This window comes from Carassius gibelio, chromosome A5 (assembly GCF_023724105.1).
Source record: "Carassius gibelio isolate Cgi1373 ecotype wild population from Czech Republic chromosome A5, carGib1.2-hapl.c, whole genome shotgun sequence".
In the NCBI taxonomy this organism is placed as follows: Eukaryota; Metazoa; Chordata; class Actinopteri; order Cypriniformes; family Cyprinidae; genus Carassius; species Carassius gibelio.
In genome coordinates, this window is record NC_068375.1 from 30,953,502 (window position 1) to 30,966,455 (window position 12,954).

The 12,954-nt window shown below is 37.5% G+C and overlaps 2 protein-coding genes across 3 annotated transcripts; one reads left to right on the forward strand and one right to left on the reverse strand.

The window, feature by feature from the left end:
* The first annotated feature begins 107 nt into the window (after positions 1–107).
* LOC128012011 (zinc finger C4H2 domain-containing protein) lies at positions 108–3,904 on the forward strand. Of its 2 annotated transcripts, XM_052594918.1 has the most exons (6): positions 108–170; positions 244–321; positions 964–1,135; positions 1,669–1,841; positions 2,041–2,203; positions 2,803–3,904. In XM_052594918.1, the coding sequence occupies exons 2-6, from the start codon at positions 269–271 to the stop codon at positions 2,914–2,916; spliced, it is 675 nt and encodes a 224-aa protein (XP_052450878.1). In that variant the 5' UTR covers positions 108–170; positions 244–268; the 3' UTR covers positions 2,917–3,904. The 2 variants fall into 2 exon arrangements, with proteins under 2 accessions (XP_052450878.1, XP_052450886.1); XM_052594926.1 differs by having other exon boundaries at positions 150–321.
* Positions 3,905–5,894: 1,990 nt separating this feature from the next.
* LOC128012009 (protein shisa-1-like) lies at positions 5,895–7,550 on the reverse strand. Its single transcript, XM_052594904.1, has 2 exons — positions 7,168–7,550; positions 5,895–6,733 (listed from the first exon to the last, which is right to left on the reverse strand). Exons 1-2 carry the CDS (start codon positions 7,454–7,456, stop codon positions 6,234–6,236), a joined length of 789 nt encoding a protein of 262 aa, XP_052450864.1. The 5' UTR covers positions 7,457–7,550; the 3' UTR covers positions 5,895–6,233.
* Between the last annotated feature and the right edge of the window lie 5,404 nt (positions 7,551–12,954).

Below are 12,954 nucleotides of genomic sequence, written 5' to 3' on the forward strand. Positions count from 1 at the left end.
TTATACTTTTAAAAAAAATCTAATTTGCCCAATATTTCCTATAACAACATATAATCTGAATATCATAAACGGCCGACAAACTCTTGTTTAATTTACCACACTCTCCCTTTAAACCTCGTCGAGGATTGTGGGAAATGTAGTCAGCGCCGTGTTGCCGTTGTCCACAGCTGGTTAGCATTTCTATTGTCTTTCTTATGAGAGGTATATCCGTTTCAATCTTTACCTCCTTTTTTATTCCCTCAGAAATCTCAAATTTTCATAGTCCACCATGGCGGACGAGCAAGAGATAATGTGCAAGCTAGAAAACATCAAAGAAATAAGGTAAGAAAAGCTGAGATTGATCCCTAAAGCAGCAGCTAGCGTGCCTGTTTTCAACATCTGGCCAATTCAGCCTAGATCGAAGAAGAAGAAAGTGTTTCCCCTTAATCATTTAATTTCATAAACAATGCATGATTTTGCAATTATGTACTACCTGAAGAAAAAAATCGTTTGATAAATTTCTCATTTGACAGTCTCTTTGTATCGGTCATGATGCTAAATCAAAGGACTGAAACCATAAAAACACGCAGCTTTGCACTAAATCTGAAAACATACCAAGGACCACTAATTCTACATTAACAAATTCTCTGATCGCACCGTTATTTTCGCGAAGATGAGTGTGAAAAGCATCCTGTTGTGGTTTGACACGAAACTGCAGAGCAAACGGTTCATTTCCTGCGGAACAGTTTTTAATCATTTATGCAACCCTCAGACATACACATGATTGTCTGGTTGTTGTTGAATTTTGATGTGCACACGCGTTGTATAAAGCGCTTTGTGATCGGATCACTGAAACCACATAATAGATGCCGTATTCGTTTTAAAACCACATGCACCATATCAGAAGACTTTGCATTTGCAGTGCATCGTCATATGCTGTCATGCATTGGCTGGATGTTTCCTTTGTTTTGTGTGGTTTTGCAGGAATAAGACAATTCAGATGGAGAAGATCAAATCTCGACTGAGGAGTGAGTTTGAAGCTCTGGAGTCAGAGGAGAAGCACCTGAGAGAGTACAAACAGGAAATGGATCTTCTGCTGCAGGAGAAAATGGCTCATGTAGAGGAGCTGCGTCTCATACATGCTGACATTAATGTGGTAATTGAAAAAAAAATCGTTATACAATATCACACATCAGGTGATAATAGATTTATTGGTTTTGATTCATTCATTTATGATGTTTGTAGTGCACTTATAAAATAAATATATATCCATTGTATTTACACTTTCTATGACATAATGCACATATTCAAAGGTATGCAACTTATGTAATATATCAGAATATACAGTACCATTCAAAAGCTTGGGGTCGGTGAGATATATATATATATATATCATAAAAGGAACTTAATCCTTTTATTCAGCAAAGGTGTATTAAATTGAAACTCTAAGAATATTGTAATATTTCACAGTGCCTTGTTTTTGCTGTATTTTCATGAAAACAGAATTACTGTATGATCATATAATTTCTTTCAAAACTTCCAAATGGTTGAATGGTAGTTTACGTATTCTAGAAGCTTTACAAACTCTTTTTTTTTTTTCTGTGATGTCCAGGATTTGACCAGGTCAGATGTCTAACCATTAGGTTTACCCCATTGTGATTTATATAGTGGCTGTATTTCTTCTCCCAGATGGAAAACACTATCAAACAGTCTGAAAGTGACTTGAACAAATTGCTGGAGACTACCAGACGTCTCCACGATGAATACAAGCCACTGAAAGAACACGTGGATGCCCTGAGGATGACCCTCGGCTTACAGAGACTCCCCGACCTCAGCCAGGAAGAGGAGAAGCTGTCATTGGAGTTAGTAACACTGTTCCTGAGTGTGTGTTTGACTGGGGGGAACTCTTCATAATGAGTCATTGCAGTGTAGGAGTCTTTGTTTGCAACAGAGTAATTCTTAAAGCTGAGTCAGAAAATTAGCTAGACAGAGAGTGCGTAATTGTGTATGGGAAGGCTAAATCGCTTACTATTTGTTTGTGTGTTCTTCCTCTCCTTTCAGCTACTTTGAAAAGCAAAAAGCTGAGTGGCAGACAGAACCCCAGGAGCCTCCTATCCCAGAATCCCTTGCAGCAGCGGCAGCTGCAGCCCAACAGCTTCAAGCTGCACGGAAACAAGACGTCAGGCAGACAGCGACATTCCGCCAGCAGCCACCACCTATGAAGGTGCACAGACTTTTTACATTACTGCATCTGTGCACATGCACTCAAACACCAGCAGTCTCATGTGGAACTATATATTTACTTTCTTTGACAATTACTTTGCCAAAAGAAAAATATTTTAACTCAGCTCAGCTGTGAGCTTGTATTCTAAAAATGAATTTTATGTCTAAGTCGCTTTGGATAAATGCTAAATGCATAAATGTAAAAAATACAGTAAAGTTGTGAACTATTATTACAATTTAAAATAACTGTTCTATTTTAATATATTAGAAATATATAAATAATAATTTATTCCTGGAATGGCAAAGCTGAATTTTCAAAAGCCATTGCTATTCATTGTCAAAAAGTTCTTCAGAAATCATTCTGATATGCTTAATTCATGTTCTTTTCATTATCATCGTTAGAAATGGCTGCTTAATATTGTGATACATTATTTCTGGATTCTTTGACAAACTGTATGCATAAAGAAACAGCATTTATTTGAAATAAAAGTATTTTTTTATATTTTTTATATTTACTATAATTTACTTCACTATCATTTTAATGCATCCTTGCTAAATAAAAAAAAATATATATATATATATATTTTTTTTTTTTTTCAGGCTTGTCTCTCCTGCCACCAGCAAATTCACCGGAATGCACCGATCTGTCCTCTCTGCAAAGCCAAGAGTCGCTCACGCAACCCTAAAAAACCCAAGAGAAAACCAGACGAGTAACATGCACAGAGAAAGCTTAACACACACAACCGCAACAGGAAAAAAATTACTAAAATAAAACACACTCACTTACACTCTCATGCATGCACATTTCCAAACACACACACTGACAGTTCCCATGGTTCCACACAGTCACTGTGCATCTATACACACTTAACTGATATAAAGAACCATCTGCAATCTGATAACTTGACCTCTTATAGTGATCCTGTAGTTAATCTGTCTTCCTGCTTCAGTGGACATGAGGTGTCAGTTTTTCATTTTGTTTTTATATAAGTCAAACTTAATATTGTGATATTGTCTGTATTTAGTCCGTAGTGGAAATGGATGCTGGTTTAGAAATATTGAGGTGTACTATTCTGTGTGGGGTTTAATTCTAGTGCATTAGTTTAAACTAAATTCTCTAAAGTGACTTTAGTCAATAGAGCCGTTTGTACGGTGTTCAGTTATGCTTAAACTGGTCTTTAATTATTTTAATGTCTTTAATGTTTCTCCTCATGATAACAGTGCAAATAGTTTTTCTTGTATTATGTAACCATGACTGTCCCAGATCATGTCAGTGTTGTAGAATGGCTTGAGGGCCGTTCACACAAGGTTTAAATGGAAAGCATCAGAATTTTACTTCTCTAAAAAATTTGGTGCTAATTGCATAAGATGCCGAAAAGACTGAAAAGCTGTTGAACCAATTATTGCCAGTTATATATTAATGCAGACTAATTGCAAAAACGTGTGAACAGCCCTTTTAGAAGTAAAATTATTACGGAACGCCAGTTAAATGAGAATTCTTAAGCTTGAGTTCTAATAGAACTATCATTCAGTTTGAGCAAATGAGGTGTTACTTTGTGTTTTGGAGTTTGACTGAAGGGGCATTAAGAACTTTCAGAATGTTCAGTATTGAATCGTGTTAATGTCTCATCTTTTCTGAGAGTCCGTTTTTTAATAATTAAAACCTGTGAACTAATAAACTTGTGTATCTCGTCAAGATGAATTCCTTTCAGTTGGTCATGTCATCTGATTGATTCGCTTTCTCTCTGTCTTGAATTGGCTCGATATGTATCTGGAATTTGACCTCTCACCCAAGACCCCTATCAATGCAATAATCTTTTTTTGTTGCCTAATCTCTTTACCAGCATGAGGTTCTACATTGTTTTTGCACCGAACTCTTGATCCTGTGGGGGGCGATATTTACACTCAAAGTGATGGAAATGACACTCCACTGACAGCATTTGTGGCAAGCTGACTATTTCCACAGAAATGTCTACAGCACTTAAGCTGAAATCTAAAAATAATAATAATAATTAAAAAGTACTTTTGTACTGGATGACTTAAAATTGAGTTTTATTTAAATATATGTAAATATGTTTTATGTAATGCAAAAAAAAAAAAAAAAACTATGTAAAATAAAACCACATAATTTTTCTTCAAAACAATTACACTTAATTAGTTAAATAATTTCCCTCAAATATTACTGAAACTTAAATTACATTTAATAGAGCAAAATGGAATAAGTTAGAGCGGATTTCTAGTTCCCAGCATGCTATGCTACAGTATGGAGGGTAAATGTTGAAATTACATGTTATATTAAGTGTTTTTGCATTTATATATGGGGAGCTGCTGTTAGTGTTTAATGTTCTGTTATGATGGGATTTAAAAGCGTTTCTGTTATGTCTGAGTGTTTGGGTCCTTGCCATTGTGGTAAAATTGAGTAAATGCATTTGTTGATATATGACTGTCATAATCAGTATACAAAATATCTGAATTGGGTGTAAAGTTTAAATGAATTAAATATACTTTTTAAAGTGAATTCAAATAAGTACTCATAAATACTGTTTTATACACTTAAATGAATTGAGGAAGTCGGTTTCCTCAATTGAAACGATTTATCTTAACTCACTGGGTTTTACAGTCTTTTACATGTTATAATTACACGAAGATTTTTGGACTCAAAGTGTATGTGAAACTAAAACAGCTTTGTGTGTGTGTGTGTGTGTGTGTGTGTGTGTGTTTCCCCCCAAGCATTTAAAGTTCAAACACTTCTGAATGTGTGTGAGTGGAGAAACGCAGATTGGTTTATTTCCAGATGTGTACCTGAGCAGATTTATTTGTCTGCATGGCTGTATTTATTCATGTCTTTAGCTTCACATGACACGTTTTACATCATAACAGGATTTGGGGTGAAACTCAGTAGGCTTGTCTGCAGCTCGTTAATGAACTCATACGCATCTGCTTAAACTCCAGCTGGGCCATCCAGAGCCTAATCTCACTCACACACCCCTCTTTACCTGCACTAATCCCACTCTCAGGGGCGTGAGGAGATCTGCATCTTTTGTCCTCTCCCCTCCTGCTGTTTCCATGCAAACGCATAAAACCCGCTAAGCCACATACACAAGCAGCTGTAACGGCTGGAGAGCTTTACTATCGAAGTATTGTAAAGAAAAACCCAAAGCTCTTTGCAGGACAAAGAGACACTTACTGTTCAAGAATATGTCTAGAACTACAGTTAAGGAAAATATTGCCACTTAATTTTAGTAAATTAAACTAGCTCCATTTAATTAAACCAATGTTGCTTGTGCTTTTCATGAATCCTATACTCTTAAAAACAGGGATAGGCAGTATTTCAGATACATGTAGTTAAAATATGTGTATGAAATACAAAATACTTTTTTGTATTTAAAACCCTTGAAAAAAATCGAATGTAATTTGCATTTAAGTAAATTTTTCCACACAGTATTTTGTGAAATGTGCCCATCTCTGTTTAAAATAAATGCATTACTGGCATTGATGACTCCACTAACATCTATGAACTTTAACATCTCTGGAACCTTTCCATTGCACTAAAAGCTTCTTTACTGTGAAAGGTTTTTTTAATTATTAAAATGTTCTTCACAATTCATTCATTTGAGAACCTTTGAATGTGTGATACTAATTTCAAGCAACTTAATTTTCTAGTTTCACAAACATGTCTGAATGTCTTGAAATAAGAATTTAGAATTGTGTAAGAATGAGAAGACAGTCAAACAAATTGCCTATGAAAATAAAATGTATTCTCTAATCTGTTATAAATTCCATTACAAACAGTTATTGATGAATAAACAATCAAGTGTTCATGCAAATACACTCCTATGAGAAGTATTAATACATCATAAAAGATACCAACCACGACCAACATGATGTCAGATGTGATTGTGTCTATGTAGATACAGAAAATGTTTATGGAAGCCATCCAAGGCAGCAAAAATAAAATATCCCTGGGATATTATTGTTCCTTGTGTAGTACCACACATTTTTAAAGTCCATTTGTAGTTTTATAAACATTATCATATAGTTACAGTGGGATATATGGGCTCTGTGTGCATGGGGCCCTGAGGAAAAGGCTGACCGTGCACCTGCCCAAACACAGGATGGGCATCCGGAAACACAGGGGCCATCAGCATGCTGTGTTCTGGGGGGAGACGGTAATTCATGTAGGGCTGGTAGAACTGTGGTGCCCCCTGTGGCAGTGGAGGAACATACTGCTGGGACTGAGAGTTTGAGAAGGCGTTTCCCATCGGGCCATAGAGCTTCACGCTGAGCTCGGATGGTGGAGGGCGAGTGTTTGTCGTGGAGGAGCCTGACATGGAGGTGCGGGACGGTGTGGAGCTGTCCTCAGAGGGTCCTCCAGATTCCAACAGGCTGGTCTGAGCAACAGATGGCCCCGTTGGCCGATCGCTTGCTTTGGGTTTCACACACTGGCAGCAGCAGACAGATACAACCGCACCGACCAGAATGAACGACAGGAATGCACTCACCACAATCACAAAAGGCAGATAGGTTGGAACTGGGGAGAGAGAGAAATGAGACAGAATTAATCACAAGGATTATAAAAATATGCATGTCAGGGGTTGGTGAAAAATGGCACTGGAAGTTACAACAATTTTATATTTCAGAAAAATCTAGGTATTTTAATATGCTCTGGAGAAAAATAACAAGGTAAAAATGTCCCAACAATCAACTTCTGAAATTTACTTTCTATATTAATCAAATGTAAATTTTAGATTTTAGTACATATCACGTGATTTCAAATAAAAAAGTTATATAAATTAATTATAAAAAGTTGTGAATAAAACAGAATATTTGTCTGGGCCTACATTTTACAAGATTATGCGATTTCGGTCTTTCTTATGTAAAATATCACGTTTTCCAGTGTACAAAACGAGAAAGGAAAAAAACAGTAAAACGAGATGAATTACACAAATGTAAATAAAGACTCACCACGTTCTGTCAACTTTCTCACATCATCCGTGTTCTCAGACTCGGAGCCCGAGTCGCAGGTGCTCTGATCGAGGCGCGCCTCCGTGTACGTGCAGCAGTACCTGAGCGCGCATGTCCCGCAGCAGTAGCGCGCGTCCTCACCGTCAAAGCGCTCCGGACACTGGAATCCCCGGTGCCAAGAGTTGAAGGAATCCGTCCAGCCGTGACAATATTCCCCCGATAGCGCAAAAGACAACGGAAAAACGATTGATACCAATAGAAAGAGCGCACATGATACAGATGAAGTCATGATTGCGTTGATTTAAGTCCTCTAACTTAAGAACTCTGTTCAAATGTGAAGTTGCTTCGAGTCGCATCGGATCTGGAGTTACTGTCTGAAAGGCGTGATTTATGTGTTTGGTGGACCCCCATCCCCCTCCAAACACACACACACATACATTAGCAGACCCTCCTCCCATCAGCCCCTCGTTATCAGTCATCTGCATTTAAAGTTAGGCGAGATTTAGTGATTGGCAGTGTTTATTTGTATGTTTGCGCTGCTAATTACTGTATACAATATATGACAAGAGCTGATGAACTCATTCTAAATGACATCAGCCCAATGGGTCACATATCAAAACATTTTTAAGTGAGAGTACCTTGAAGACTTTACAACAAAACATTTACTGAATGCCATTAGTCCAAACCAAAATATTCTCAATATGTGTCATACATAACTTATATATACAAATAGCATGCCTGTGTGGAGACGGATGGAGCCATTTGTATGAGTGTGTCTGTAGGGGTTAAAGGTTACAAGAATGTGCTTGTCTGTCTCTGTTTACTTTATCTGAGACAGGCAGGTCAATTCATTATCAATGCACATCTAAACACACACACTCATTAATTACCAACTATGAAGTCCTTATGCCTTGGTATTCTTGCTTCAGAATCCAGATTCAGAGACATCAAGAAGTGAAGGAACGGTACCAGAATTGCTTAATGTACAAAAGTAAAATAGCATAAAAAAATCAAAAATTTGTTACATTTATCGTTACACCTTAATCCCACAGTTTATTCTAGTACAAGCAGGTTAATCCATGTAAGATCCTTGCACATCCGTCTCTTCAGCATTCATTTCCAGATTATTTTAACATATTTTTACCTCCATTCAGATTTTACATCTTTGACTGTATCCCAAAAAACAACATACATCGTTGTGCACATAAATCTCTGTTACAGCTTGGCAGACCTGATTGTGTCAAGCTATTAACAGAGATTAGTCCACTCCTCACACAAAAGGCGGTAAATTGCCATTGTTTGAGAACTAACACATTAGCATCAGGTCAACAAAGCCTGTCTCCTGAGGGTGTGACATGCTCGGCTTATTGAATATGACTGAGTCATTAACTTTAAGGTGCTTACAAATTGCATCTCAGAGACTGGGACCAGGAGTAACTTGTGTGTGTGTGTGCGCGCGCACGTATACATGTGTGCATGCTCCATATGGTAAATGTAATTCTGAAAAACAAAATAATTGGTTATGTAAAAGCATTTGGAAGTAGGATTACAAAAATTGTAAAGGGAGACTAGAAACAGGAATTCAAGTAATGGTTGCTGTAAATTAATCATTGTCATCACAGGAATAAAATAATTTTTTTGATCAAATAAATGTACCTTTGTGAGCATAAGATTCTAAGTAATATACTGACTAATATAGCCTTTATTTTATAGTTTCTAACTGTATTTAGTCTATACTTTTCATAACATTTATGATACCATTATCATAGTTTTGCAGGCTACCTGCTAGTCAAATTCAGACCAACATCTGTCCTTCCTTAGATCAGTGTTGACATGCCTGAACCTGGCAGTGCTCACATTGAGAGTGCAGGAATGAGACACATGAAATGATACAGCTCAGATGGAGCTGAGTTAAGTGTAAGACAAGCATTCAGGACCATCTGCAGATTTTATCATTATCCCAGAGGGTCAGATTCATGTCTGTCTTGTTTATCTGATTCTCTACACTGGGTAGAGATTCCTAAAAACACATTAGCTTCTCCAGCACCTGAAGGCCTGTGATTCAGAACTATGGTTTTAACAAACTCCTGGGCTGCATCCAAAATAGCATACTTTGACCAAGTACTAACTTCATACCTATATATATATATATATATATATATATATATATATATATATATATATATATATATATATATATATATATATATATATATATATATTATAAATCATACAGAATGAGTTTTTTTTTTGAGAAAGTAAGAATGCACAAAGTTTCCTGTGAGGGTTAGGTGTAGGGGTAGGGTTGGTGAATGGCGATAGAATTTACAGTTTCTACAATATAAAAACCATTATGCCTATGGGATGTCCCCATTTTTCACAAAAACAAATGTGTGTGTGTGTGTGTGTGAGAGTGTGTGTTCACTGCTGTGTGTGTGCACTTTGGATGGGTTAAATGCAGAGCACAAATTCTGATATGGGTTCCATACTTAGCTGCACGTCACGACATTTTGCACTTTGTAATCATGAACACACTAGTTTGTTGCACAAATAGTTTTACCATTTACTACACTTAACTATTCTTCTAATAATTTAGTGGCTAATAAAGTAAGTCTCGCACATTAGCAGAAGACAGATTAATTCCACATTGCAAATATTGTGGAAAAAAGTGTGAAAATATGTACATAAACCGGACCTACAACATCTGTTATGTTGTCATTATCATGTGACCTACAGCATCAGCTCACTGTCATTCAGAAATCCTATTCATTGGCCTCATGGTATAGTAAACTGTCCATCAGATAAGCACTTCAGAATATTTTCAGAAAAAGTAAGTCATCCTGGACTACTCTTTGATGAATAATGTGAATTTGGGCATATTTCTCTTTTCACATACTGTTTTTGCCTACTAAATAGTAGAGAAGTATGCATATTCAGGTGCAGTAACAATTGTATTTCTGGAGTAAGCTCTGCCTTGATTTAAAATAAAACTTACCTTTGCTTTTAATTGCAGTCAACAATCGTGGTTTTCTCTGATTTTACAGCATGTGTATTTTGTGCTTTGTGTTTACAGGACATTGGCAGGTATTTGAGAGCAAATTTAGCTTAAGCTGGGTGAGCTGTTATGTTAATAGCCGTGTTTCCACTATCGAGCTAGGACCGGGCGTGCTAGTGCGTGCCAGGGCCAGTCGCGTTTCCACTGTCACTTCCGGGGCTTGATCGTGCCTCGCCGGGGCTTCCTTGGGGCCAACGGCCAGGTTTTTTCGGCCCGACGAAATCCTTGGGCCAAAGTGGGCCAGCTGGGGCTAGAGGAGGGGTTAGGAACAAAGGCGGAGTTTCTCAGCGTCTGGAGAGCGTCAGCGCGGATCATTTCAGAAAGAAAACAACTTTAACACCAGCATTAAAGACTTTTTAAAATCAGTTGAGCTCAAAACTCACTCTTAGTCAGCAGCGAGTGTTTGAAATAACTTGATCCGATGTGGATTACAATCACTAAACAAGGCAGAAATATTTATAAGCGATGTAAAAGACTATGCACGATAAACATTAACATTACCATGGTAAATATGACCGCTTGGAGAAATCAGACGTCAGCATCTTATTCTCTATCACAATTGTGTATTTATTAAGTAACATTTTATCTGTCGTCTTGTTTCGTGAGTTTAGCTCCACGTTGCATATCATCAAAATATAATAATGATTTTTGTTCGGGAGCTTTTATAAAAATAGAGAGTCTGCGCTGTGGATCATTTCAGAAAGATAGCCGCTATAACGCCAGCATTAAACGCTTTATTTAAATAAGTTGAGCTCAAAACTCACTTTCAGTCAGCAGCGAGTGTTTGAAATAACTTGATCCAATGTGGATTATAATTCACCATACAAGGCAGAAATATTTATAAGCGATGTAAAAGACTATGCACGCTGGGCATTAACATTAAACATGGTAAAATATGACCGCTTGAAGAAATCAGACGTCAGCTTCTTATTCTCTATCACAATCGTGTATTTATTTAGTAACTTATATTATCTATCACAAGCCTCGTCTCGAGAGTTTAGCTCATGTTGCCTATTATAAAAATATAATAATATTTTTGTTCGGGATCCTTTATAAAAATAAAGATATCATTAATTCTTAATGTGACGTATAGGCCACTGTGACTACAAATAAACAGAAACAGACTCTACTGAATAAGCAGGCTATTTTCATAAGCGTTAAAAATAAATAAATAAAATATAAAGTGTATTTATGTGCGATTAATTTTGAGTCTTGATAAATTAAATCATTATGATCAATGTATCACTTATTCTATAGTTAAAACATCCATGCTTTTGAATTTGAATAACAAAGCATGCAAACAAACGGCCGCTTTTATCATGTTCGTTTTGTGATCGCGCATGTTCCAGTGACTTATTTCTTAGTTTTCTGATAACTTCTCTTTGTTAGTGAAATAATGAGGTTGCATGACGTTGTTCTGAGAGGCGTGTAAAGGGCGTGTTTTAGTGACGAGCAGCGGAGCTTCAAGCTCCCCTGTGGAAACCCTGCGCTATTCTGGCCTCGTGCTACTGGCCCTGGGCTATGAGCCCCGCCCGGCCCACTTTAAGCCCTGGCTCGCACTGGCCCGACAGTGGAAATGCGGCTATTGTTCTTCATTAGTGTGCTGTTATCAAGTTACTGAGCCTAAGAGTCGGGAGGTCGTTATGGTGACAATGGGTCAAGCGATGGGGTTCCTCCCCAGTGATTAGGCAAATCTGGTTGGGCCACCTTGCGGGAGCAACCTCCCTGTGCTGCTTGTGTCTGGGTGTGGTTTAATGAAGTTTCCAGATATATAGTTTATGTCAGAAGATTAGGTTTTCAATCATATAGCTGCCACAGACCACCAAATATGACCATCTGATGGAACCCTATGTTAAAATTTAAAATAAAGATATATATACAGTGGGGAAAATATTTATTTGATCTTCTGCTGATTTTGTAAGTTTGCCCACTTACAAAGAAAAGAAGGTCCGTCATTTTTATAGTACGTTTATTTTAACATATAGGCACAGAATATCAACCAAAATAAAAATACTTTATATAAAGCGTAGAAATTTATTTGCAATTCAGTGAGTGAAATAAGTATTTGATCGCCCTACCAAGCAGCAATAATAATTCTTGCTCCCACAGACTGATTATGTGCCCATGTGGAACATAGATTAGTCCTGCCACTTTAAGAAGTTACACCTAATGTCAGCTTGTATAAGACATCTGTCCACACAATCTGTATCTTTCATTCCAACCTCTCCCACCACCATGTGCAAGATCAAAGAGTTGTCAAAGAATGTCAGAGACCAGATTGTAGATCTGAACAAGGCTGAAATGGGCTACTAGACCATCAGCAAGAAGCTTGGTGAGAAGGAGACAACTGTTGGTGTGATTATTCGGAATTGGGAGAAATACAAAACAACCATCAGTCGGCCTTGGTCAGGAGCTCGGTGCAAGATCTCGCTTCATGAGGTAAGTATGATCATGAGAAAGGTGAGGGATCACCCCCGGACTAGATGGGAAGAGCTTGTCAATGATCTTAAAGCAGTTGGGACCATAGTCACCAAGCAAACCATTGGTGTCACACTATGCTGCAATGGACTGAAATCCTGCAGAGCACCATGCTCAAGAAGGCACATGTACAGGCCTGTTTAAAGTTTGCCAAAGAACATCTATGATTCAGAGAAGGCCTGAGAGAAAGTGCTGTGGTCAGATGAGACCAAAATTGAGCTCTTTGGCATTAATTCCACTCCCCGTGTTTGGAG